Genomic DNA, 27,899 nt, shown 5'->3' with positions numbered 1-27,899 from the left:
CATTTGTGGAATTACTTGTCTGCTCTTATGACAGTGTGCTGGGACATAAGCCAGAAAAATTGGTCCCTCTCTTTTGCAGCTTCTTAAGCCAGAGTACAACCTGGTTTTGGCTCTTATCTCCATGAAAATGTGAAGTGAAATAGAGTGTGGTATACCATAACTTGAATTGCAGAGTACTTGTAGGCCTGGAGAGGAATAAGGTAGAGAAGGAGGAAATCTCATGATTTAAAGAGTCAGTGTCAGTAAAACAGTGAAGAATTTTAGACCTATGTTTGTGTGAATTCAAGGAAACTGGAGAAACTGGCACAGGGATGGTTTTTGTGTGCCAGGGTTTCCTGTGAATCTAGAAATCTGATTTTTCTCATTTGACAGTTGTTACAGTTAACTCAAAAAATCCTTAATCTAATGCCTTCTCTCAAATTCATGTTGGCATTTAGACTGAAAATCTGCTGTAATTTCTCTGATATTTTGGCTGACATGCTGGAGTGGTACTTGCTGAAGCACAATGCAAAATGCAGTGTTTTGTTCTGATATTGTAAATTTCTTGCAATAATCATAATTGACTACGTTGTTAGTGTTGATTTATTTTATTGTGAAAGTCACACAACATAAAATCATACTCAATATATGCGACCTGCTGTGTGACTTACTTAATTGAGCATTTTTGTTTTTCTTTCTATCCCCAAAATTAGATTTATAGACTCATACAGGGTTAAATAACCACTTATTTCTGAAAATATACATGGATATCTTATGGAAATGTATAATGATGCTAAGAAAATACCTATCTGTGTTTCTTAACAAGTGATCTAAATTTCTCTGGATTATTAAACTTAGAGATAATGTGTTTTGAAAAGGCAATAAATAGTATTTTGTAACAAATGGGTTTGTGCAAACAGAAAGAACCAGATTTGAATAGGTTCAGTACATGTATGTTCTAGTAAAGGTGACTTCTAGAAGTCATTATTTCCTCCAAATTGGGGCGTGATTTGTGTTATACCTGATGTGTGCTGGATTTTCTTTGTATCTTGAAAATGATTTATTTAATTGGTGTTTGCTGGAGAAGGGAGTGCCCAGTTTCAGACTCAGTCCCCTTGTGAGAATGCAGGAGCTGGTTACCTCATTTTCCTGGCCCTGTAAATTTATGCACTTTGTGTTGTAAGGAAGAACTCGCCCATCAGTCCCTGCCTTAGTTTAGCAGCAGTTAAACATTAAGTCTCAACAGCATTATGGAGTGGGGTTTGTGCCATCAAAGACAAAGTTTGTGCCAACTGCAGAGACAGTTTCTGAAAACTAATTTATTGCTGTTGTTGTATACAGTCTGCTCTCTATGCTTTCCTGGTCAGGTAAGGGGTAATGGGACAGCAAATATAAAAATTCAAACTGAAAATACAAGGTGACTTCATGGATTCAGTAAGCCTGGCAAAAGGACTGGCCTCGTTAATGAATATGTATTTGGCACTTTTGAGGACTGGCAGCTTTGGCTGTGAACATTGCAGGGCTTCAGCTGTGACATGTCTGGAGTCCCTGCAGCAGCATTCCACTGGCACTCTCCACTGAGCAGGGAGAGAGTAAAAATAGCAATGGTAAACCTTCCAGCTCTATGGCTCAAAGCTGGAGCCCTGTGGGGAGCAGGGATTCAGTATCACAGGCTCATAATTAAAGATGCTTTGAGGTAATACATGGTTTGCACATAGGGCTGTCATCCAGAAAGTCTGGGGTACTTTGCATGGCAGTTGATGCCATCATTGCTGTTGTATGGGGAAACTGAGGAGGGACATGGCCCCAGCCAGAGCCATACAGCCAAGCAGGTCAGCTAGAAGTCGTGTCTCATCCTCCTTTGCTATGCTCTCTGTCAGCAATATTCCCAGTCTCCTTTATCCCACTGATCTGCTGTCATGACTGAGGTCTCTTATTACTCTGAAATAAGTAGAAGAGTCTGGGGTGTGGATCCTTAATAACCATTTCTGTGCACGTAGTTCATGCTAGCATAAGGAGAACAGAATTGCTGGTAAACCTCATTTGTATTTACTGAGGCAGTAACACGGGGGGAAAAAGAATCCCCAAACTACTGTTATTATAAAGTGTGGGATGTTTTGGGGCCTTAGCTAGACCTGGCCTGAAGGTCTAGGTACAGGGAGCTTACTGCTTGTGAAGGTTGCTGGGAGCTTTTCTGCACACACAAATGGAGTGTGTAAACCACACCGTGTACTTGTGGTTTATTGAGACTGGAGCTTTGAGCTTTGCCACCTGTGTTTGTGGGTAAGAGGAAGCAGAAATGCTTGCATCATTTATACAGCAATAGCTGCAGTTCTCAGTAATGGAGTTCCCTCTGGGAAAAAAAAAAGTATGCCTGCCCTTTTTTCTTCTCTTTTTTCCCCTTTTGTCAGAGCAGGGGTTTTGCATATGCCAGTGGTAACTGAGTTGTTTCCTGCTTTGGCTTTGCTGAAGGTTGGTTTCCACATTGCTGTGTTGCTCTGCTTGTTTAGAACTCTCTGATGGGGCTCCACAGGAGAAGTGCCCAAGCATATCCAGAAATTTTCCTTGGCTCTCCTGCTCCATTGGATGGAACTCTTTCCACAGGGACCAAAGCTTGTGTGTTTCGAGGAAGTTATTTTTAGGGGCTGCTGTTTAGCTGGTGGAAAGACTTTCATCCTCAATAGGAGAGCAGACTGTAACAGGATTCCTCTTTTTCCAGAGTGTGTTTTGCCTTTTTCTACCATATTCTTTCCCTTTTTCTGTGTCACCCAGTTTCCCTTTCATTGCAGCCTTCTTACCCATGTTGGCTCTTCCCCTCTTTTCTTTCACTTTCTGTATCACTACTCCTGTTGTGCAAGGATCTAACACAAGGAAGTTTGCAGGGTGAGGAAGAGGCCCAGCCTCTGCTTTGAGAACGAACATGGTGTTTTAAAGACAAGCCCCCAGGTGGGTTTGTACCTGGGCTGAGCGGCGCTTGCTGAGGACCTTGCACAGCTCAATTATTCATGGCCTTTGCTCATAAGTTGTCCTGTGTCCTTTGGCCTCAGGATAAATAAATATTACATGTAGCTGTTTCTGCTGATGTTTGCGGTAAGCTCAATGTCTCGCTTGCTGAGTGATGACCTAATGGCAAAGGGCTTAAAAAGATAAATCTGTTACAGTAACTCTTCTGTCTTGAGAGGGGGAACTGTCCCTAAATAAAACAGCCCCAGAGATTCTTTTAGTTGTCAGTCAGTAGGAATATAAAGCAGAGAAGGCATTTGCTCTAATGATAGGCTAAGAGTGTACTAACTTAGTGCCCTAATACCCTTTTACAATTATTCATTTTGTCCAGGTTGTCACATTTCCTTTCTGTGGAGTTGGATACTGAATAGTTGTAGTGATGAAGGGCTACTTTAAGTTTAGACATATCTCTGGGCTTTTTTAATGATGCTATAGACTGTATCTGACTGTCATACTATGAAACAGGTTTTTGTCTAGAATACCTGTTGCCACAACAGCAAGTTTCTCCCCTTACATTGTAAAGATATTTTAAGAAACAAAATAACATCAAAAGGAGTGAGTCGAAAGCTGGTCAGTGATGGAGAAAATTGCCGTACTAAGGCAAATGGATGTGTCAAATTCTCTTGCCACCCTATGCTGTCCTGTTATCCTGTGATTCTCATTCAGACATCTGCTTCTACATTCTGCTTATATTTATATATAATCCTTTAGAAAGGAAACTTCACATTTATCATGGTACTGCAGGTCAGGATGGCATTGCAAAACCTACCAGCATTAATATCATTCCATGCCTGCTGAAACACCATGTAGGTGTTCATATTCCAGACCTGTGTTCTTACTGTTTTCTTGTATATATCCCTGATGCTGATGAATTTCTGCCTGTCTTTAATATGATGCAGCAGCTGGCAGATAGGCTGGATGCATGTGGTGCCTTTGGGGTGCATGCCTCCAGCCCTCCCCACCCAGCAGCTGGTACGATGTCTGTGATGACAAAACTTTGGTCCAAGGTCCTGTTAACCGAGTCAGCCAGGCCCTGCTGTGTGCTGGATCATATCTAACACTAAGGGAGAAAAAAATCTGCTAAAAAAGCTGCACAACATCTCTTTAAAAACATCAGCCTGTGGCTGTGGTGACAGACTGCCAGCATCAGCTGCTGCTTGGTTACCAAGAGGATAAAATTTTACTCCTGAGAGATATTTTTATACAGTTGCTTATTCATGTAACAGTAGATGCCAAAAGCACCCTTATGTTCAGCAGTGTAAAAATATTAAGAAAATTTCAGTTTCACAGAGGCTGCAATCTAGTCTAGTTATTCTTCATCATGAAACAAGGCAATCCTGACAGCCTGTAATTGCATGATTACTACTGGATTATTCTTAATCTTAATTATTAATTGGTCTTTCTTCTTCTATCATTTTAATTTTCTCTTTTGGCACATACCACATCATTTAGCTGCTTGAAAGTCGAGTCTTCTCCAGGTCTGCTGTACACCATGCCAAGAAGCTTTGTAAGGAAATTGAAACCTTCCAGGTGTAGATGGGGTATAGCCTGAACTGCAGGGTTTTCTTTTCATTGTCATCAGTGACGACAGGATTGTAGATGGTGTAGACTGTCAAAAAGACATGTTTTAAATAAATTATTTTCTACTAGAAATTTGTGTAGTATTTGATTACACAGCTTGCATTGGGAGGTAGAGTTGACAGAGAGAAATCTTCTGGGTAAATACTTTATAACTGAGTAACAGCTTTGATTTGCAGCTTTCCTAACAAGTTCTGGTGGCCAAATATTCTTCACTTCCATTATCCACTGTCACCTCCTTCTGTGCCCCTTCCAAATTCTTTTCTATTTTGTACACATTACATGAAAACTGAATTAATCTCATTCTCAGCTTTTTTTTTGGGAAGCAGCACACAGGCTGGGACAGTTTCATAGACTGGATGGGAATATTGGGGAGCCATCCAGGACTCACTGTGGACTCTGCATTTTATGGAATAATGTATTTTTATAGTTACAAAAGAAACTTGACCCTGATGCCTAAAAGGGGTGATCTGGAACAGAGACTAGACAGAGCTAAATGGACAAAATAGGTATTTACTGAAAAGCCTTAAAAGGATACACCTTGGGCAGCACAAGAGCCTGGCCAGGGCTACACCCAGGTTGAATCCAAGATGAATACATGAGTTTTTACACTTTTATAAGTTTTGGTTCATCTACATATTGGGTTCACTTGTCCAGTTGCAGGTCCTGGTCATGAAGTCTCAACCCTCTGGCTTGTCCCCTTCTCTTTGCATTTTTTTATTCTTTTTGGGTAACAGTTGTCCTTGGTTCTCTAGCTGGGAAGGGATTGTTTTTTCTAACTACCTTGTGAAGAGAACTTACTAACACTGTATATGAAGTTTCAGAGTTGCATATCAGGCAGCAGAGAATCTGAAAAATATAAAAGCTAAACTGAAGACATCAACCCATTTTAAACTGGTGAAGAAAAATTAAGAATATTTTATACTGATCAGTAACTGGAAATATGAACAGACCTGTTGTCTTTACTATCACTAACAAGGCAGTTTTGTCTTCTTATTCCAACTGCAATTCCAACTGGAATTAAAGGTGGGCAGAGGAGTAACTGTCTTGTGTAATGGTGGAAGGGCTGTCAGCCTCTAGGACATCCAGTTGAAATTCCTGAGAGTGCCTCTTGATAGGGGGAAGTAGCATTTATAATTTGCTGTGCTGTGGAGTGAAAGACAAGAACTGTTCCTGAAAAAGGTAAAGATTAATGACCAAATTGCCATTCCTTCTTTGAGGATAGCTGTCTTAAGCCTTAAGTGTAATATTTGGGTTGTTTTAAAATTTAAACTTGTAAGTTTGTGTCTCCTAGGAACAGATTTTAAAGACCCACAAAGGATAAGGAGGGATGCTTTGGTTTTTATTCCCTTTGACTTTTGTTGGTTTGGTTTGGTTTCTGCATCTGTGATGTGAAATGTGTTGTGTTCTGGCTTTTTTGTTTTAAAGGGATCTTTCTTTTCTCTGCAGGTATGGTGTCAGTCCTGAGAACATTATCCTGTATGGTCAGAGCATTGGTACTGTCCCTACAGTGGACCTGGCATCTCGGTACGAGTGTGCAGCTGTGATCCTCCATTCCCCCCTGATGTCTGGCTTACGGGTGGCTTTTCCTGACACCAGGAAAACCTATTGCTTTGATGCTTTCCCGAGGTATGTAACAGGGGGGTTTCTGTACTCACCATCTCTATAGGTGTTTAGAAGAGACTGGTGGTGTAAATAGATACTGAGACTTGTATTTGTTCCTCCCTGTGAGGGGGAATCTTGTAGAATCCTGACTTTGTGACCAAAACAAAGTCCCTGTCCCATTTTTTAGAAGATATTAAGCTTGTTTTAAGAAGCTGTAGAAAACTATATACAACTGGTTTTAAGATAAAACATTTGCTTGTATAGTCTAGTTTTCACAGAAAAAACAATAGTAACAGACCTGGAGTACCCAACTATTTAGGAATAGAAGAGGTCATGGGAACAGCAGATATTCTAGGAATCTTTCAGAACTTCTCATTTGTTCCAGTTTAAGTTATGGAAGAATATAGAGAGGGGAAGCCAGTCTCTCTATAGCAGGGCAGGGGGAAGCACAGGTAAAAAGCTTAGTGGTCCATGGAAGGGAGAAGATAAAACAGACACTCACTGAAGTCTTGGTCAAAACTCAGCTTTACTTCAGAAAGTCATGCTTGTGATAAGTATAGTAAGGAATATTCATTGCATTTCTTATTTTTCTTTTATTTTGGTTACAACAGATTAAAATTAGCAGCTGTGGGAGGCCATAAAAATCCATATGCCAGAACAGCTAGAAGGAATGGTGATGAAGTAATAGTGGCTCTCACAGTCCCCATGTTTAGAATCCTTTCAAACATATTATTAGTTAATTTATTAACTTGTTGGAGGTGCAGACTGAATTTGAAACTCTTACACTCCAGCTCGTTCATCATCCTCAAACCTGAAATCCAATATTTACAAATGCTTCTGCAAGAGAGGAAAAAACAAAGCCTTAAACATAGCTCTGATTACAGAAGTAACAGTGATTAGCTGTTACCAGCCAAATCAAATAACAGTTTTATAAAGAAGAGTGGGAAGGGGAACAGTGACAGCAGATGTGCTGTAGCACTTGAGTATTTTGTTCTTGCCCTACTGAGCTGTTCATTGCTGTCAGTCTGACTTCCCTGGTACTGGGAGCAGTGAAAATAAACAGCAGTGCTCTTTGTGAATGTGTGCAGCTCAACTGTCTGTCTTCTCAGTGGGAAACAAAATAGTTCTGTGTGCACCTACAGTGAGTTGCTATTATGTGCATTTTATGTTGGGACTCCATGAGAATTTGGTTTCTGTAGATTTTTCTAGCTGCAGAGCTGTGTGGCTGAGAATACAAAGTAAGGCTAATGTGCAGTTTAAATACTGCTTTATGAGTTGCTGACTTGGCAATGGAACACCTTCCAATTTTCTGTAAAATATAAATAGTATCTGGCTTAATGGTCTGTGAATATATGTGAAAAAAATGTTTTATTATATGAATACTGAAGTGAAAGGGGTTTCCTACAATAAATGAGAATTTAGTGTCTAGCAACAAAAATTATGCATAAGCATCTGTAGCTGTATGTAGCTGATAGATCTATTCCACCAGACCTCTCATGGGCTTAGAACTTCAGTTTATACAGCATATTGATTACAAAGTATTTACATTTGGCTATGATACTAATTTTGGGATGAACATTATGGGGAAAACAAAATCTGCATTATTCTGATGCCTCTTTTTTGTTGGGATTTTTTTTTTTATTCAGAATAATTGCACACATGTTAAATTCCACACAGGAAAAGTGAAATAAAGCTGCATTTTAATTTTAAATAGTACCTTAAATGGCATGAAACTTGGAGTATTTTTGAGAGCTATAGAGACAGAGACAGAAATGTGTTTACACTCAGTTGTTCACTGGACTACCAATGACAATTCTCTAGAGTGCTGAATGTTGAGGTTTGTGTGAGACTTAGCACTTCAGTATACATCTTTTTAGTTAACTTTAAATTTTCATAAAACTTTTATGAAACTGTTTTTAAGTCAGGGTATCCTGGCATCTGTATTTTTAAAATAATTTTAAGCAGTCTTGATAATTTTGTAAAATCAATGGTCATGCCAAAATTGCACGCCTTCTCATTTTTCAGTAGCAGGAAAATCCAAGCACCTTTTATTAGCTACCATAAAGAAATAGATTTGTCCTCTCATAAAATTGAGTAGTACCAGCACTCATTTCTCCACATTCCTCCATTTGTTGATGGAAGTGGAGCAGGTGGGAAGCTGAGAGTTCATTAGCACAGATTTGGAATCATTGGTAATTACCAGCATGAAATGGCTGGCTGGAAGTAAAAGCTGAGGCCTGCATGAGGAGAGGCAGAGAAAGCTGCTGCTCACTGCTTGCAAGGTCATGTGCTACCAGGATGCCTCAGAACTGGGGTTTTCTGGCCTGACCTCTTTGGTGGGAAGGTGCCTCTGTCACTCTTTTCTTCCCTCAGAACCCATTTTCCTGTGACAGGTAGTCTCAAGCTATATTGGTCTGCTGAAGGTAGCTGGGCAAAAGGAAAAATATTACTCTAAAGCCACTTTGCAGTCACAGCTGGCAAAGAGGCTGGTTACATAAAGGAAAATCCTATGTGATTTCTCTGGTTTGCAGTTAAATATCCCTGTAAATATCCCACAGTTTTCTATTTCATTGTTTGAACTTAATCAATAGAACAGATTGTTTTCCTTTAGCTGAATAAACCTGGGTTAAGATAGGTTCAAGCTCCATGAGCCAAAGATTTTTTTTTTTTTTGTGTTAATGAAATCTTATGACTGGAATGTCATTAATTAGTTCCTGATCTGTTAAATTGGAAGGTGATAATGTGTCATGTGAGAAGAGCCCATGCTTGCAGAATGTCCCATGGAATCTTGCTTGCCTCACAGTGCTTTGTGTGATAGATACAGCAGCTCTTTTGGTGGGGGATTTTTGGGTGGCAAACTTTATGTGCATGCTGCCCACTCAAACTTGTTGCTGTTAGCACTGGTGGGATGGTGGTGATGGCAGTGCAAGCTCCTTTTTCACACGTGTGTTTTGGGAATGAGCCCTATCCCATTTCACTTGTGCACAGTTCCAGCGGTCTGCAGCCATTTAAAAACATGCCGTGCTAACTGGGTTGTGTGTCAACAGTTAAGCTTGCTTTCTCTAATGACGTGAAACTGAAAGGCCCAAACTGAGCTATGTCTTTCTTTTCCTTCCCCCAGCATTGACAAGATCTCTAAAGTGACCTCTCCAGTGCTGGTCATCCACGGTACCGAAGATGAGGTGATCGATTTCTCCCATGGCCTGGCCATGTATGAGCGATGTCCACGGGCAGTAGAGCCCCTCTGGGTGGAAGGGGCTGGGCATAATGACATAGAGCTTTATGCACAATACTTAGAGAGACTAAAACAGTTCATATCTCATGAACTTCCCAACTCCTGAAGAAGCCTACCTGATTTTACCTCAGTTACTGTGAACGGAAGAAATTACCTGGTTTTGCACATGCTTTAACTGGATAGCTGTAATAGCTTTATACTATGAAGAAATGCCCTGTCTTGAGGGTGTTCTAATCAAACATCTGATGAAATTTGTCTTTTCTATCTGGAAATGATTCTACTAATGCACCCAAATATGGTCAACTACTGTAATTCCAACAATTTTTAGCTTCATTGCCCTGAAGGAAGTGGGAATCCTAGCTGCTTATGGGGACACTTTTTACCTAGTGCTGTATTAATCGAAGATCAGTTTTCTCTGTCTCACTTCAGATCATTTATAATTCTGTCCTACAAAGACTTTTCCCCCATTGTGTTCTCGGAGTGGAGAACACAACTGTTACGAGCTACAGCTTGTTCTGAACAATCATGGGTTCAATCTAAGGGAGTACTTTCTCTGTGAAGTTTCTAGCTGTGGTATTGTAACTGGAAAGTTATTGTGATGAAGTTCCCCCTCCTCCCTTCTAGTGTTCTTTTGTTAACTTACTGATCTTCCCAAGTAAATTATTTAAATATACTTTTACCTGAAAATAAACAAACTACTATATGGGGCTAAACTCTGTAACGACCTCTCCATTAGTTGTATAAACATAACTGGAATATTCTTAAAGGATCTAAGGACAAAACTGCTTTTGTTTAAAAATAAATGTGTAAATTTACTACTAGAAAACTCATTTTAATATTCAGATTGTCTGAATAATAGCCATAACAGACATTTCCTTCTGTAAAGCATTCCTGTAGACTTTTTAAAAGTACTGTACATATTTGAATTTACATTGTGCATAGATTCTTAATTGGTAGTTTTAATTTAAGTCTAGTTACAATAAACTGCAAAATTCTGGTTTGTATATGATTGAATACATTTTGTTAAAATATGTTTTTATCCCTATATTATTTTGCTATTAAAGTTTTATAAAGTTTCCAGGACAAAAAAAAAATAGAATTTACACATTTATGTTTTGATGAATTATGTAACTAAATTTTCATTGAGCTGATCTTTTTAGTTTAGAAGTAATTTGATTCTTTGACACTGGAATCGCACAGATTATGCATCAGAAATGCAAAACACTTAAAAATTGTTACACTGCTAGGGTAGGTCTAATTTTTCCAAATTTAAAGGCCTTAAATGTACTGTAAGCCTCAGATTGTTGTATAAATTGATTGCGATTGATTGCAGTTTGTGTCCTGTTGCTAGAGAGCAACACAGTGATTGTAATGGAATAAAGGATGCATGGATTAGAGCTTGCTCAAGTTTGGAATCTTATTTGGTGCAGAATTTTCATACATAAGAAAAGTGTAAAAGCATTACTTGATAGAGTAAGCTGGGTATGTAAATCAAATGTGCAAGAGGTTATGTTTAAATGGAGTTCAGCTGGTTCTAAGTAATGAAAAATCATGATTCATTGCCTGGAAGAAATATTTGAACATAGTTATGAGTTCCTCTAACAGGCCTGCAGTTGATTTTCAGTGCTGCAAGGGTGCATTGTTTTTGATTATTGCCTTGGCCCTATTACTGCAAAACGGGAAGAATTTGTATTTTCACTTCCAGTGAAATAAGGACATGCATCCTGGTCCACATCACCTGGATCCTTAGACTGTGGATCTGGCATCAGTGTTGTCTAGTTGTGACTTTCAACTGTCCCAAGCAGCAGGGCCCTCAGCAGTTCTTTTGGTGACTTTGCCAGCCTAAATTGTCAGGTTTTGCCTAATCACCACCTCAAGCTCAGCACTTCCCTCCTGTATTTTAAGTAAATACTCAGATACTTGTCTGATTTTATATGTATTTGTTGTACCTTCATAAATCCACAGTGATTTTCTTCCATTCCTACGTGTGTTCTTCCTGGGACTGTAGCCCTGTGGAAACCAAACTGCTGTGTGTGGTACAGGTATCCAAGGTAGTGTTGAAAGGATCAGCCTGTCCCTGTAGTGACTTGGGGATTTTTACCTAATTGGCTCTGGTTTTTTGGCATCCACATTTAACTTTGTGTTGCTCTGAAACCTCAGCCTGCAATGTTTCTTCTCGTGACCCTCTGTAGCTGCCCTTTAACAAACTGATATTTCTAACCGTTTCCCTATAAATTGATTTTTGATCATTACTTTTCCAACTCCTGAAGTAATTTTGTGACTCATCTTGGCATTTGCTTTTTTGCCAGTATTCCTCTGTTAATGTGAACCCTGAATATTAATTCAACATGGTTATTTATGTCCTGTGGTCTCTGCAGTTGAAGGAACAGTTCACGGTGTCCTGACTGAACATGGATTTCCATTTGTACTATCTTTTATTTGCCTGAATTCCTGCTTAATTAATTCTCAGAGGGGCCTCAGTCTTCTGGCATCTGCATTGTCTGGTTTGGTTTTTGAAGTTCATCTGCATTAAACTAACACAGATGTTTTGTTCTAATTAAAATGTTAATGGCCTATCATTGATCCACTGGTATGGATCTTCCCTCTCTTTCAATTTATTTACCTGTTTGTTCCCTTAAATAATTATCCTTGTAGCCCTATTCTCATCCAGTAGTTCTTAAATCAGTTCTGATTTTTTTATAATTTTCTGATGTATGCTCTGCACAAAAGAAATGCTAATAGTGAGCTATTTGTATTGTAAGCTTGTGTCAAAGTGTCAAGCATTTCAAAACACTGCTGGTCAACCTTGGAACTATTAGTTGAAAAAATGTGGCAAAGTCATGAAGATGCAGTTTCATCCATGACAGTGAATTTCAGGTCCTTTATTTTAAAGAAAAAAATGTTTTAAAATTTTTAAAAAAATATTTTCATTTTTAAATTATATGAAAGGGGATGATGTGAGGTTATGAAAAACAAATTTTGGGCTAAAAAAGTAGTCTGTTCCAGCAAACTGCTAACATTCTGTAATTTAAATGTATAATGTGGGCCTTTACAAGAACTTGTTATGCATATTTTAGAGCTATCAAGGTGTCACTGTAAAAATGGCTCTGTGTGCCTGGATAAATTATGCAACGGGTCTCCCAAAGGTGTGAGCAATCACTAATATTTTATTGTTGATGGGGATGCTCTGTCCATTTTTCCTGTGTGACTGACTATTTTTGTTCATGTAGTGCAGCCACAGGTGATGTACAGTTTGTTTGCAGAAAGGTAAGATGTGGTACATCTGTTTACTACCAGTAGTTGTCTCGTGTTTGTACTTTGGAAAAGCCAGAGGAGAATATTTGTTACAGCTTCAAAGGTGTGGTTTTCCAAGGAGTCTGATATGTATCCTTTTAAAGTTGATGTAACTGCTGCCAATTTAACTCGTGCTCACACGGAGGCCTGGTACTTGTGTCGCCTCTGCTGCGGTTCTGTTCCTCATTCTTACATGTCACTCCTGTAACTTGTGCCAGCTCTGCTCGGGGTGCTGACCCTGGAACTCTAAATACCCAAACCTGTATTTATGCTTAGCATTGTACACATCGATGAACTCTGTATTGCATTTGCTTTTTCTAAATGGTGCTAAACATAGAAACAGAGACCCAATGTACTTGTTTCCTCTGGTTATTCCTTCAGCCGGAAAACTTGATTGTTCTCACTCGGAAAAGGCTTTCTTCCCCAGGTCTATTCCTGTGAAAGCAAACTAATGCTCTCAGTTCAACCCATTTAACTCATTTCTGTATGTCCTATGTGGAACTCTCCAAACATTTGAGCTCTGAAATTTAGCTCCAATGCAGTTGTTTGTACTCCAGCACTGGGTAAGGGTGGGGTGGCTCTTTGATGGTGGGCACTCCACTGTTGGGAATGAGGTCAGGCACAGAAACTCTCTCCTGGCTCTGTGTTGCTTTCCAAGTCCAGTGGTAATACGGAGGTCAGATGGGTGTGAATTTCAAAGCAGGAGATTGTACTTGGGTCTCATAGCTTTGGTACAACACTAAAAAGCAGGAGCTGTCCTTGCTCTAGGAGAGTGAGCCCCGCTCCTTTGACTCTGCTGTTTTACAGATGAATTGCTGCAGTAATCAAATTAATTCTGCAGAAGGTGTACGGGTAACATACCTGCTGTCTTAAAAAAAAAGGACCTCCAAGAAGACCTGTACACCATTAGTAGGTAAATTCTAAATTGCCTTCTGGTTCCTGGAAGGGTAAAGGTGTTTTGGTCGGGGCTGGGGGCTGCCAGTGCATCTCGTCGCCTTCTGGAGTAAAGCCGTGTGCGGGCTGCGCTCGCCCGGCGTGGGACGGGGCTGCGCTTCTCGCTCCAGAGGCTGGAGCATCCCCGCTGTCCCGGGCCGTGCCCGCTGTCCCGGGCTGTGCCCGCTGGCCTGGGCCAGCCACAGCCCCTGTTGTGTCCTGGGGGATCACCCCGGCCCCCAACCCCACACCCAGCGGCGTTCGGGACGCGCTGCGCTCGGCGGGGCGATGGGGGTGATGGGGATGGTGGGGATGGTGATGATGGTGATGGGGAAGTGATGATGCTGATGGGGGTGATGGTGATGTGCTGGGTGGCCAGGGCTGCCGGGCAGGCAGAGGGCAGAGGGCGAAGGCGCTGCCACAGCCCTGGTGGAGCCAGGACCCTGCTGCCAGTCCGGCTGGCCCGGGAGAGGAGGAGGAGGAGGCTGGATCCAGCAGAGCCGCTGGATCTGAGCCTTGCTTTATCAGCAGAAGCAGCGGAAGGAGCACACGCCTCTGGATTACACTTGGGCTTCAAGACAAATATAGGTGGCTTGGTTTGCTGTGCCTGTGGAGGTGACTGCATGCAGTAGGTCTTTTGTTTATTTTCTCCTTTTGTTTCTAGGCCTTATTAGTTTAAGAGCTGCTTTAAACTAAGACGTCGATCCATAGTTTTGCTTATCCTAAATGACATTTTTCATGGCAGTTTGTTCTTGGAATTTGCATATCTGCTAAAAGATTTAACCTCACTTACATTTCAAGTGACACCCCTGTAGCAGTGCCATTAGGAATGCTTTGGGTATGCCCTCTGGATCTTTGCCTCAGACCAGGTTCAGTGGGATGGCAGCAGTGCCTAACACCCTCCTCTGCATGGACCATCTGTAAAATATAACTGCTAGGACTAAGCTAAGTAATGCACTGTTATATTCCAGGGATGAGTTATAGCCATGAATGTGCATTTTGATACATGAAATTCCAACATATTAATAGAACACTTAAGTAATATAATTACAACAGGCAAGCAATCCCCTGGACCCTAAGTCACAACTACCTGAAGTTGGTAACTTTAATCTTGAATCAAATAAATAACAATCCTGAAGCTTCTCAAACATGCTGATCTGGGATGCCCCTCTAGGAAATAGAAAAACAGTCTAAAAAATTTTGTTCTCTGCTTAGAAATGGGAGGGAAGGCTTCAGGCACATTCCAGGGCTCCCAGGACATGACCTCCAGCCTTCAGCAGTATGCTGTTACATTAAAACATTCACCATTTCAAACACTCTTGGCAGTATGCCGCTGAGTTTTGGGTTCCTTGTCCCTTTTAATTATCAGAGTTTTCTTTTGTGTTTATCGTGAAGTCCCAGCCTACTTATGTTGCATGTAATTGCTTTATTGATCCATTCCCGGAGTGTAAATTGAACCTTTGGGCTCAGCCTGGAGGAAGGAGAGCTGGATAGGGGCACTGCTTTGGAAGAAAATTTAAGCTCCATAGAGTCCCAGCTGTCCCTTGCAGCACCTTTTTATCAACAGGATGAAGTTGCTGTGGCCTTTGAGCAGCCATAGCTTCACCTGGGTACACCAGAGTAATGGCTTTAATCAGCAGGCAGAGACAAGGAGCAGCTAGAAAGCAAAACAGAACCTTTAAACCAAACTTGTATCTGTTGGAAAAATAGAATCTGTGCTGGACTCTGGGACTGGACCAAAAGTGCAAATGGCTCAGTGGGAATGTAGAAGTTTCCTTCCTTAATCAAGTATAAAAATGTCTTTACCAAGAATAACAACTTGAACAACTTTTAAAATGTTTTTTAGAAAATTAATACAGAATAGTAAATTTTCTTTTGGTGTTTGGATTAAGTTTTTTTTGGGGGGAGGGAAATTATGCAATCTGAGTGTTTGTATGAATAATGAATATAGTTTTCCTGAGCATTAAAGAGTACTTTAAATGAAAAGGTATATATAAGCATTATTGTGTTTTATTACCTAAAATCTGTTTATCATACATCTCTTGATTTGACCTGTTGAAATATTCAGTGTTTGTCCAAGTGGTGCAGTGGTCTGTAGCCAGGGCTGCAGCAGAACATCCATAAATGTACTTACGTACACATATGTATTTTGAGGAAACAAACTCTCTGGGATTCTTTGCTGTTTATGTGTAATAGGGTCACTGTATTTATAATTATTTCAGAACATAGCCCGAATCCCAGAAGTTCTCTGTGGGACATGGATTATGAAGGATTGTTGCACAGTAAGGAAAACCTTCCTGGAGCTGTGGGCTCTTACAAACCCTCCAGCCTGTTCAGAAGCAGCTCTTTCTTCAGTCAGCACAGGAGAAGTTTGCTAAGTCAGACCTTGGGCCAGAAGGCACAAGAAAAGCACTTGTCCTGTGAAGTATTCCTTAAAGCCTTCAGATAAACTTTAATGGATACCTTTGGACCTAGCTTGGCCTGGAATCTCTCTTGGTTTTGCAGCTGTAATCAAAATGCCAACCTGCTCAAAATTCACATCAGTGTCCTCAAGGTGCTCCAGCACAAGGTGAAGCCGTTCTTGCTGTACAGGATGCTCCAGCTGCTCGGGAATGTGGGAGTGTTGTCTCAAGGCCAGCAGTCTGAGGCCTTCTCTCTGCTCCAGAAGCAAATGATTAAACCAAGAAAAATGCCAATAAAGCCCAAAGAGGAACTGGTAGATACACAAGGAGGAGATGTGAGTGAGGTATCTCAAACACCTTCTGGTGCTGGCTGACAGGAGCAGTGGGGCAGGTGAGGGGTGGGCACTCCTGGTACAACCTGGTAGGGGTGGGTGCTGTGCTGTGCCAGGAACTGCACCCACACTCGGGCTGAGAGACAGCTGGGCTTGGGCAGGATCAGTGAAGGATGGGCAGGATAGACAGAGGATGGGCAGGACCAGTGAAGGATTGGCAGGATAGACAGAGGATGGGCAGGGTCCACAGAGGATGGGTAGGTCCTGTGGAGGATGGGCAGGATCAGTGGAGAATGGCCAGAACCACTGGAGAATGGCCAGCACCACTGGAGGATGGGCAGGGTCGCTGGAGGATGGGCAGGACCAGTGAAGGATGGGCAGGACCGCTGGAGGATGGGCAGGACCAGTAAAGACGGCCAGAACTGCTGGAGGATGGGCAGGACCTTTGGAGGATGGCCAGCACGGCTGAAGAATGGGCAGGGTCGCTGGAGGATGGTCAGCACTGCTGGAGGATGGCCAGGACCAGTGGAGGATGGGCAGGACCTTTGCAGGATGGGCAGGAGCAGTGGAGGATGGGCAGGGTCGCTGGAAGAAGGGCAGGACCGCTGCAGGATGGGCAGGGGCAGTGAAGGATGGGCAGGAGCAGTGAAGGATGGGCAGGAGCAGTGAAGGATGAGCAGCAGGACCGCTGTAGGATGGACAGGACCGCTGTAGGATGGACAGGACTGCTGCAGGATGGGCAGGACCGCTGCAGGATGGGCAGGGGCAGTGAAGGATGAGCAGGAGCAGTGAAGGATGAGCAGCAGGACCACTGTAGGATGGACAGGACCGCTGTAGGATGGACAGGAACGCTGTAGGGTCGCTCCGGCCGGGCCGCGGGGCAGCGGCTGGGCAAGGGCGCCGCCTCCCGGCCGCCCGCGGCTCTGCAGGGACGATCGGCCCCCGTGTCCCCCCGCGTGTCCCCTCCGTGTCCGTGTCCCTGGGGGCTCCGGGGTCGCACAGTGGAGTCTGAGCTGGCGCTGCCCCTGAGCCCTCCGCTGCCGGAGTCATCCCGCGGCGCCTCCGCAGTCCGTGGGAACGAGGTGCTGTTCAGGGGATGCTGCCTCCGTTCCTCCTTCCTTTCCCGAAGGAAACAGGAAACCGCCCAGCGAGGGAGTGTGCCCGGGAAAAAATCACAGAGGAGAGCCCTCCCTGCGCTCGTGTGCCAGAGCTGAGTCCCTGGACAGGGATGTCCGTGCCTGGACAGGGATGTCCGTGCCCTGCGAGTCAATCCCCGCTGCTCACTCACTCAGATTAGCTTGGTTCTCTGCCCTGGCCTTACCATGGAAATCTCGCCATCGATACCGGCTATTGAACGCTCCAGCTGTGTTTGTAAGCAAAGCATCGCAATCACTGCGAGATGCCAAGACACGGGACGGCCGAGGTTGTCTCGTCCCTGGCAGCCCATTACAGAAAATGACCCAATTTTGTTTGTTAGGAGGGTAAACTGCAGTTTATAACCTACAATAGCACTCGGAGGAGGGTTGGTTATTTTTGTGAGGAAGAGTTACACCAGGCGTATGTTGGAGGCAGTGAGTGTTAGTCATGATTTCTCATTTGCAGGTGTGAGGTTGTTTGGGAGTGTTCTCACGCTGTGCATGCATCCTGTAACAGAGATCTGTGGTGTAAACTTCATCCCTGTGCTGCTGCAAAACAGAAATCTGCTTGGAAAAATGAAATCTGAAGAGTGAAAAGGAAAGAGTTTAGCTCCCAAGCACCACTCTACAGATAGTAATGGGGGCTTCTATATTTGCTTTAAAAAGAGACAGCAATCCTTAAAAAACAGGGTGATATGCTCAGTCCCTTTTAGTCTGAAATCTTCCTCAGGCTAGTGAAAATGTAATATGGGGTGAAATGGCACTGAATTCTTTAACCTGAGAGTAGTTGTCTCAAAAAAATATATATCCAAGTAGTCTATTTCTGGCAAAAAAAAAAAAAAAAAAGAGAAAATGCCTTTAATGGATTTAAACAGTACTCACACCTTCAAGATTTTAGTTGCTCTTTCAGAAAAAGTCCCAGGTAAGCAGGAGTGACTTTGGCTTTGCTGATTGTTCTGTAAGGCCTACACAAATCTTAGCACTAATGAAAGTGCTTTACATTTACCTCTACTATGTTAGATTAATTATTGATGCCTTTTATTTAGATTACAAGCTCATGAAATCTTTTGCATGAGGTAAATATTTTAAATAATGGTGTATGAGATTTCTAGGACCCTGGTGGATGTAAAGGGCTCACGTCCTCTAAGCAACACTGAGTCCAGAGAATTTAGCATGTTTTAAGACAAAATACTCTTCTTGTCTTGCCTTGCCTGAAACATCCACTAGTAGATAAATTTTTCTTTAAAAACTGAGGGAAGCCTCCTATACTTGTGGTAACAGCTCTGTGCTCCCATGACCTGCATTCATATGTGTCATATTCAGATAAAGAGGAGGCACTAAGCTGACTAATGCTGCTTTTTTGGAAGGAAAATGACAAAAGCTATTTGAGACAGGAATAGAAGTGCCAGCACTAAATGACAGATGAACAGCTGGTAGCAAAGGTGGCAGCTCTAGCATTTCCCTCTATTTATGGAGTATTGAAACAAGGGAGTGTTATCTGGATTTATTTTCCTGGCCTGGATGTTTATGTTCAGATTCAGTAATTCTCTGCGTCCCAGGACCAGGCATAAGAGAGTGGATGGGTTTTGTTTGGCACAACTGCTGCCTGGAGCATGGGGCATGGGGCTGTGCCCCTCACCCACCCCCTCTGCTTCCAGTCTGTTCCCATATTTTGTCTGACAGCACTTGCTCCTTATTAACATGACTATAGCGTCTTTGTGCCCTCTGTCAGAAGAAATCCTGCACCAGAATAAATTTCAGAGGTGACAGATTGGAACAGTTTGACCAGATGATGGCACACAAATGTCTCTGTGGCTCTGCACCTCTTTGGCTTTGGCGCTGGGCAGCAGTAGTGGCTGGAACCATTGCCTACCCACTTCTGGCTAATCCTCTCGGGATGCTGCACTCCCGGGTGGAGATGAGGGATTATGGCCCTGGGGGAGAGAGGCTGTGGCTGCAGTAAAGCAGGTACTTGGATTTCTGTGTCATCCAGAAGGTCAGTTGTGCTGTATTTCAGAGTTCATGAAAAAACGTGATGTTGGAGTTCATGGAAAAAAACCAGTGTGTGCTAGTGCCAGGTGTGATAGGTGTGATGGTGTGACAAGTGCCACGGCCACTGAGACTGGAACCTTCCAAGGCAGGAAGGCAGTCCCAGCACATGGGGGTTTTGTGTCTTTTTTGTCCGAGCAGTTTCTCTTCCTCTTCCACTCACTGCAGACTCTGAGTACAGGTTGATGGGGGGTGAAGTGGCAAATACCCCTCTGCTCACCCACTGTCAGGGGAGATTTGCAGCTGCTGGGTTACAGTGTCGCCCATAGATCTGCCAGACACAGGACGGTACAGGGTGAAACACCCCCACGAGAAGGTGCCAGAGGGGTCAGCTGCCTCCCAAGAAGATCCACGTCATGCCAAGCCCCGGTTTGGGACTTCAGGAACTGGGGACTGGGGTGCCTCAGCCCTCTGCCCCTGCAGAGACGGCAGGCACCAAGCTGCATCCTTTGCACAGGGCTGTCGAGCCCCGCCAGGGGCTCAGCGAGTCTGCTCAGAGCCGCGGGGAGCCCGGCAAGGAGCCCGCTGCCCCGGAGCTCGGCGAGACCTTTCCGTGCGGGCAGCGGGGCATCGGGGCGCCGGTCCTAGATATACGTCCAGGCTGGAGGGAACGTCCCCGGCTGGGAGGAGCCAGCGGCGGAGCCGCTGTAAACAGTGCGGGCACCGCCAGCGGTTGGGAGATGGATATAAAAAGGGAGGCGGAGGGGAGGCAGCCCGAGCGCGGATCGGGAGCTGCCTGCGCCTGCCTGCCCCTGCCCTGCCTGTCCCGCCCGAGCGGCAGCTCCGGGAGGCTGCGGGCAGAGCCCACGGTCGGCGCTGTGGGGACAGGTAAGCGTCTGCAGCCGAGTTTGGAGCCGCGGTGCCGCTGGGTCCGCGCCGCGCCGGCTCCCCCTGGCCGCTGCCGGGCTGTGCGAGAGCGAACCGGGGCTCTGCTTGCGCCGGGGCGGCGTTAAGTGGAGGGGGGAAAGGAGAAAAAGGAAAAAAACAACGAAACCAAAACACATCCAAAGCAAAATGTGCCTTTTGGCGGCTCCGCGTAAAGTCGCGGCGCACGTGTTGCGGCCGGGGGCGGCCCCGGGCTGCGGGACCGCCCGGGACACGCCGACCGCGGGGAGCCCCGGGGAGCCCCGGGGAGCCGCGGCTCCTCCTGCCCCTCGCACCGGACCCGGACCCGCTGCCGGACCCGGTGCCGCCGTGGGACGCGTCGTGGAGCAGCGATCGGCCGCAGCATCAGGTCGGTACCGCGCCCTCCGCGCCCCCTCGCCCCGCCGGCCCCGCCGCCGCTGCCGCCGCCCGTTTCTTGCAGGGCCCTGTCCGGATGCCACCACGCACCTCGCCCCGTGGCGACCCGGCTCCCGCACCTGCCGGGCTGCGCCTCGAGGGCTCCGCCGCCCTCCGCCACCGAGGTAAACGGGGCCAGCCCGCCCCGGAGCCCGGCTGCTGCGGGGATGTCCCGGCCGTGCGCGCCCCCAGCCCCTCCGCTCCCCTCGCCACCGGGGCAGCCGCTGTTCGCCGACCGCCCCCACGGGCCGCCCATCACCCTGCGGACCCGCTACATCCTGATCCGCGACGGCGGGAGCTGCACATCGGCTCCGGGAGCTGCACATCGGCTCCGGGAGATGCACATCGGCTCCGGGAGCTGCACATCGGCCCGGGAGCTGCACATCGGCCCGGGGAGCTGCACATTGGCTCGGGAAGCCGCACATCGGCTCCGGGAGCTGCACATCGGCTCGGAGCGCTGCCCCCAAGGCTCGCAGGCCACCAGCTCGCTGTACGGGCGAGCCGCCGAGGGGGCGGCCGCGGAGGGCCGCAGGCAGGAGTCGTGGGTCGCCCGTTCCGGAGCCGCACGGCCGGCGGCGCCGCTCCCGAGCCCTCCCGGCCAGGACGCTGCATCCCGGCCGGCTCCGCCACGGCCCCGACCGCTCCGAGAGGCGCTGGGGCACCGCGGGCTCCACCTGCGCTCACCGACGGCGGCACGGCGGCTGCTGGCGGGGCTCTGCCACAGCTTCCACAGCCACTGCGGCCGGGCTCGGCTCTCCTGGCCCGGCAGCCCCGGCAGGGTAGTGGCGGCCGCCCTGGGGGCTCACGGCCGCCCTGGGGGCTCACGGCGGAGACGCGGCTGCTGCTGCGGGACCGCCCGGGCGGCGCCTTCCCCGTCCGCCGGCGCTACAGGTGAGGCGGGGGCGGCAGCGGCCGGGGCGGCAGCGGAGCCACCATGGACAGCTCCGCGCCGCCGGGGGCTCGGCCCGACCGAGGGGCGGAGCGGGGCTCGGCCCGACCGCGGGCGGGGGGCGGTGGGTACCGGGGGATGCGCTGGGTACCGGGGGGATGCGCTGGGTACCGGGGGGATGAGGTGGGTACTGGGGGATGAGGTGGGTACCGGGGGGATGAGGTGGGTACTGGGGGATGAGCTGGGTACCGGGGGGATGAGGTGGGTACTGGGGGATGAGGTGGGTACCGGGGGGATGAGGTGGGTACTGGGGGATGAGGTGGGTACTGGGGGATGCGGTGGGTACCCGGGGGGAATATGCACCGGGCCACCCGTGCCAGAGGGAGGGGAGCTGTGCCATGCTGCGTGCTCCCTCCTGCCCAAGTTCTCTGCAGGGTGGAGGGCTCGGTATATCACCAGTTTGCTCCTTCCTTGTCTCCTTCAGGCAGTCCTGGGTGCTGGTGGGGATTCTCGGAGGGGATCAGCTTTCCAGAGCAGGAGATAAGCAGGAGTACAATGAGAAAGGAACAACGGGGTTAGCCATAGCCCAAAGAGATTTCCTCACCTACGACGGCACCTGTTTTACTGTTACTGCTTTCAATGGATGGATAAAAGGTTCAGTCTTCCCTGAGAATTTATTCTGTTGCCTTGCTCTGCTTTTCCGGTGTGGCTGCTGTGAATCTGAACAGTGCAATGATAATTATGCCATAGTCTTTGGCTCCCGTGGATGTTGACCAAGCTAACAGAAGTATTCTCTCAAAGTAATGTTTAGCTTTCTACAAAGCGATGGCACTAACATATTTAATGGCTAGAGCACTTCCATCATGCAAAGGGTTATCTAGATCAAAATTAAATCAGTATGCTCTTCATCTAACTGCATGATTCTGCCACGTGCAGCTGTAAAAATAATTGATTGCTTCATTTTTCAGGCATGCCTCATAGTGGATTTAAAGTGGAAGTGTCCAGAGGAATAATTCTTCATCTGGTGGATGAAGTTATGAGTTGGTTACCTGGTGACCTGGTATCATCACTGCCAGTACAGATTATTTTATGCATCGGCCTGAAGAGCTTAATCTCCTTCCTTGTCCAAGGAAAAACAGTCAAGTGAAAATTGATGGTATGAAATAGTTTTGTCAGGGTACTAATTTGTGATAAATATTTATATTATCTTGACTTTTATATTCTACATTTACTTGTCTTTTCAAGTAGATTTTGTCCCATAAACATCAAGGGTGCATATGAGAGCTGAAGGCCCTAATTTTAGTTTGGAGTTTGAAAGTTTTACCAGAGGCAGCAGTCCTTTGTAGCAGCCTCTGGGATGAGATACTGAAAACTGGCATGTCCCCAGACTTGGTGATTGTTTAAATGAAAGGTGTGCACTTGCTCAGAACAATTAAATAAAAAAGATGCTGTGTTCATCCTGAATAATAAGTTTTCTGGTTTCCACAGGCAGCCAACTTTGTCTCCACATTGGAGAGTCATAGGTGGTGTTGATATGAGGCAGAAGTTGGTTTTCTGACCAGAAATATACTTATTCGAGGAGAAATGGAAGACTCCTGTTATGGACAATATCAACGCCAGTTTTTCTCTTTTTGATACATTTGGAGGGCACATTAAAGTGAGTAATTTTTAATACATTTGCTTGTAGGTGGTTTCAGATAGTTCCTTTCCTGGTTTGTGAACAAGCAATATAAAGCATCAAATTACCATTTTGTGCGTGGGAAAAAGTATATTTGTCTATGAAAAAGGGGGAAATTTGTTAGCCTGTCTTGCGAAACTAAACTTGCAATGAGACATTTTCTTCATTATATCTCCCTTCGAGGGGGATTCCCTTCGAGGGGACTCTTTGGCAGCATCACTGTCAGTAAGGCCCATGCAAAATTACTTCATGAGATGTCACTGAAGGAATTGTGGCTCCTGCAGAGCAAACCTGCTGCCTCCCTGGCTCAGAGAAGTGCTGGGTCTCTCTCACCCTGTTGTGCTTTGCCTCCTCTTGGATGTCTCACATGTTCTGGGGGCAGCCTTGCTGTTGCAGGGGCTTTGTGTAAAGTTGCTCCTGCATCAGGCGGTGGAAACTGAGGAGCTGTGCAGGTCTGGGCTAAAATCACTCACAGGAGAAGCTGCCAGGAAATAGAGCCTGGTGGCAAATGCTCTAATGCTCTCCCCTTTCTGCAGTTGGCAGGAGCACCGTGTCTGTCACTGCTATTGCTAAACACTGCACATGCTGCTTGGCAGCTGCTGCTGGGCAGCGCCGTGCCCGGAGGTGTGCAGCTGCTGGCACACGGCTCTGCAGGTCCTGAGCTGCTGTGGGTGGAAACAGGGAGCTCACACTTCCTCCTGAGACCATGTTTCACTCTGCAAAAATATTGCCTAATGAGAGAGAAAAAAAGCCCAAACCTGTTTTTCTTTTTATGTGTGTTTCTATTGTAACTCCTTACCTGGATCTACATTTGTCTCAACAGATCCTAAGGAATTTTAGCTCTGTTCACATGTCAGGAGTGGAACTAAAAAGCATGGGGCAACAGATCCTGGGCAGTTACCCTGAGCATTTTCACCTGGCTGAGGATGTGGATGAGAGAGGAGGATATGAACATCCAGTGCACCTCAGTAACCTGGCTATCACCACTGCTTCTCGGGGTGGAACTCGTGGCCTTCTGGTAGGACACATATTTTATTAGTAACAAGTTCAGTTCTGTGCATAGCCAGGACTAAACAGCAAGAGCCATCAGTGATGCAAAGAGATATCAGAATATTGAAATAAGGCATCAGTTTCCCAAGAAATATCTTGACTTTGCCTTTGTTTGAATTAGGACTTTCCTCTGGTAGTGCAGCTGTTTGAAATAAATGTCAGGTTCTCAGCACAGCCTAATTATTATCAGATCAGATACACTGTGATTAGATACAGGGAAATCTTTGCCATGGTAATTCTGGACAGTTTGTGATAAAGGGAACTTTCATTTACAATTAAAGCAGTGAAATATAAATGGAGCTGACTGAAGTAATGGACCTTTAATTTGCAATGATAAAAAGACAGGGCTTGCTCAAGTCACAGTAACAAGAAATTTATCCCAAAACATTCATGTGACAGAGGGAATGAAATATGAACAGAACAGACCCAAATGATCACTTCAGTGCCAGAAAAGTCCTCAGGAACTTGGCTTTGACCTAGATCCTCACAAGGGCATTCTGAACTTATCAAAAAAGGTCACAACAAAAGCCATACATGTCCCAGCTGGAAAAGAGAGATATCTGCTCCAGCCCCAACATGTCCAGTTGCTGTGTGCTCTGCAGGACCCTGAGTGGTATTTTGGTGTCTGTGAGCATTTCCTCCCTCACTGGGTGGATGCTCAGGCTGACACTTCCTGACCTCCTGTGTTCTTCCTGACAACTTTTTCTCAGTCCTGTAAGGACTGAAAAAGCTGTGTAAGACACAAAATAGAGATATGCTCCATGTGTGAAAGGGCCCCCTGAAATAATGTATTCATGAAAACGCAATGCAGGACCTGTACAACACAGGAACACTCTTCATGTATCCTAAACTTGATTTATATTGTTCAGGTCACTCACAATTTTTATTGCCTTCTCATATTTGTGATTTTCTTTGTCTGTAGAGCGTGATTCTGTGTACAGAGTCAGGAGGCTTGTCCAATATGTGTGGATGTAGTTTAGCTTTCTTTCTTCCCCTTGGGTATTAAACCTCTGGAACTGAAGTAATGTGTCTGGGATGAAAAAAAAAGCCTTATGCTAATAATGGTCCTTAGAAGAATGGTGTATGGTCTTGCTCTTTATCAGAAGAGAGTAAGTACTGAAGGGTTTATCTGCATGTGTGGAGTGCAATAGAGTAATCAATAATCCAAGTGAGAGCCAGCCCTGGGCATGTGACCCTGAGGGCTTTGAGTACTTGAATCAGTGAGAAGATTTTATAGCAAAGATTAAATATGGGATTCTTTGAAAGATTCATGTGGCTTTGATCTGTATTCATTAAAATGAAGAGTAGCTAAAATGTAATAAACAGCCTTGCTTTAAAAGAATTTAAAATAATTTGCAGTTCCAGAGAAGAGCATGTGTATCAGAGCAAGGCAGTTAAATAACAGGCACCTGCTTCAGCATCAGATCATGAAATTCCAGCCCAGAGTAAACCAGAGAGGAGGTTTCCCCCCTCCCATCCTGAGGTTTTAGAGGATGTAATTTTAGATGTGCATTGCCAGAGTGGCTTGTGCTGCACTGTGTGGGTCAGGCAGAGCTGCCTGCGCTCCCCTTCTCCATCTGCTGCCCTGTGCCAGGCTCGTGCTGCTTTGCAAGGCAGCAGCAGCTTGGGTTCCTCGGGAGGCTGGGGCAGGCTGGGATGTGCCCAGCACTGGGCACATGTCAGGCGTGTGCAGACTGTCATTCAGGGCATAAAGGTCATAAATATTGTGTTGCTGAACTATTTATAATTCAGTGTTTAGAGGTGTCTTAAGCATCTGGTGCTGGCCACAGCAGCAAGGCTGCAGCTTGTGCTGGGGACAGTGTTTCATGCTGGCACAAAGAGTAAAGTGCTACTGTGACAGTGCTGCAGGTGGGTGCCTTTCCTGGCTTGGGTTTTCTATCAGTGGTATGCTGGAATTGATCAGTTATTGGGGTTTCGTTCTGATGGCATGGACCCTTATCTCTGAGTGCAAATGTAAGTGATCTTTAAATCACATTAGTCCTGGTCACGAGGGTGATCACTACGGTTTTGTGTGTGCAACTTTTCAGGGCTGCCCCTGAAGCCTGCAGCTGAGACTAATCATATTAATTGAAGCTAAAATCTGGTTTTGGATACAAGTCTGGCTTTTCATGCAGCCCTCTGAAGTACAATTAGCCAAACTGCAGCTAAATGCAGAAGAATGAAACTCTACAATTGAAATGCTGTTTAAAACAATGAGCAGTTTGTTGCTGCACTTTTCTGTCCCAAGCTGGTCTTGCATGGCCTCCTCAGCACAGCTTCTGCCCATCCTTTGGTGGGGGGGAAGTAGCCAGGCTTACTGATCTTGGCAGGCTGGCAGGGACACTTGCATTTTTGTCTAAATCCATTTCCTATTTGTGTTTCCAAGACTCAGCTGGCCAGGAGGGACATGACAGCTCAGTGGAATTGGCTGCTCAGTGTCAGTTCCCTGCTACCCTCCCTGTGGCTCACTCCAAGGTGCTGTACCCATGTGTAGGGTCCCAGTGGATTTCCAACACTCAGTCAGGGGGAGCTGGGTACCCGTGTACCTCGTTTTGTTGTGCCTTATTTTAAACTCTCTTTGGACACCTCATTGAGGCAGAAACAAGAGCAGCAGATGACAAGTTTGAGGGGTGGCTGCCAGGAAAACAATGAAATCCAGCAGAGCTATACCTATGGGGACCATACTGTTTGTGACTCCAGATGTTATGTACAGTTGCAGCCCATCAAGGGGAAATTACAGGATATGATTCCATGAAATGGATTTATTTCAAGTATCCCTCTGTATACAAAAATAACCAAGAAGGTTAATATTAATCTTGCAGTCTTGCACAGACATAACTGACGTCAACAGGAATTTTGTATGCCTGAAGAGGGAATATAAATGCTGACAGGGATCATTTGAGTACAAAGTTAAGGTTTCTGTAAGATTTAGTAACAAATAGCTGGTATTTTAACTGGCCTGATTTAGTATTTACATTTAAAAGAAGGATTTCTGAATTTATCTTCATAAGACTGTACCTCAAAGGAAGCTTGTGCTAAGCCCTTTTGGTCAAATTAGGGTTTAATGCAATATCCCTGAGCATGTCAATTAATATTAAGTAGACTGAAATAGTAAAATACCACCTCTACTCAAGATGATCATTAAAGGAAAGAAGTGGCCCTGCACCTTCTGAGAATGGAGGAGAAAGAATAGGAATCTCGTTAATATAAATTACTTTGCATGGTGCATTTTAAAGAATATCTTATTTAATTTTGGGGATGCTGTAGTCATAAAAATTTCTAGATTAACCATGCTGACTTATTGGTTTATCATGCAAGACACACTTATCTTTATGCATCTTTATGTAGATATTTACTCTACGACACTGAATCAAATATTCTCTCTGAGAGCTGAAGGTATTTTTAAATCCCGTATTTTGCAATTTTCCCTTAATTATGCATGTAATCTTCCTCAG

The 27,899-nt window shown here is 45.3% G+C and overlaps 3 protein-coding genes across 23 annotated transcripts in view; all 3 read left to right on the top strand.

Annotated features, from left to right (window-relative positions):
* The window catches only part of ABHD17C (abhydrolase domain containing 17C, depalmitoylase), a 29,387-nt gene extending 18,590 nt beyond the window's left edge, over positions 1 to 10,797 (top strand). The window contains exons 2-3 of the mRNA XM_012578525.5: positions 6,010 to 6,189; positions 9,287 to 10,797. Coding sequence (XP_012433979.1) covers positions 6,010 to 6,189; positions 9,287 to 9,506 — 400 coding nt within the window. The 3' untranslated portion in view covers positions 9,507 to 10,797. The remainder of the gene's footprint in view (positions 1 to 6,009; positions 6,190 to 9,286) is intronic.
* A 9,261-nt stretch (positions 10,798 to 20,058) lies between these two features.
* The window catches only part of CEMIP (cell migration inducing hyaluronidase 1), a 101,774-nt gene continuing 93,933 nt past the window's right edge, over positions 20,059 to 27,899 (top strand). Inside the window, exon 1 of one of the 4 annotated variants that reach the window (XM_030281004.4) lies at positions 20,059 to 20,374. The gene's annotated coding sequence lies outside the window, so the exon portion shown is untranslated. The remainder of the gene's footprint in view (positions 20,375 to 27,899) is intronic. The other 3 variants (XM_030281008.4, XM_030281006.4, XM_012572929.5) reach the window with 3 other exon arrangements.
* The window catches only part of LOC121470507 (uncharacterized), a 44,509-nt gene continuing 36,977 nt past the window's right edge, over positions 20,368 to 27,899 (top strand). For 17 of the 18 annotated variants that reach the window (XM_041718358.2, XM_072933904.1, XM_072933906.1 and 14 more), the window contains exons 1-5: positions 20,368 to 21,718; positions 22,201 to 22,370; positions 22,685 to 22,872; positions 23,205 to 23,373; positions 24,218 to 24,412. In XM_041718358.2, the coding sequence (XP_041574292.1) occupies positions 20,865 to 21,718; positions 22,201 to 22,370; positions 22,685 to 22,863 (1,203 nt within the window). In that variant the 5' untranslated portion in view covers positions 20,368 to 20,864 and the 3' untranslated portion in view covers positions 22,864 to 22,872; positions 23,205 to 23,373; positions 24,218 to 24,412. The remainder of the gene's footprint in view (positions 21,719 to 22,200; positions 22,371 to 22,684; positions 22,873 to 23,204; positions 23,374 to 24,217; positions 24,413 to 27,899) is intronic. The other variant, XM_072933908.1, reaches the window with a different exon arrangement.

The sequence above is a fragment of the Taeniopygia guttata genome, chromosome 10 (assembly GCF_048771995.1).
Source record: "Taeniopygia guttata chromosome 10, bTaeGut7.mat, whole genome shotgun sequence".
NCBI classification, from domain to species: Eukaryota; Metazoa; Chordata; class Aves; order Passeriformes; family Estrildidae; genus Taeniopygia; species Taeniopygia guttata.
The sequence above is the reverse complement of the archived record's forward strand: the minus strand, read 5'-3'. Positions and strand labels throughout refer to the sequence as shown.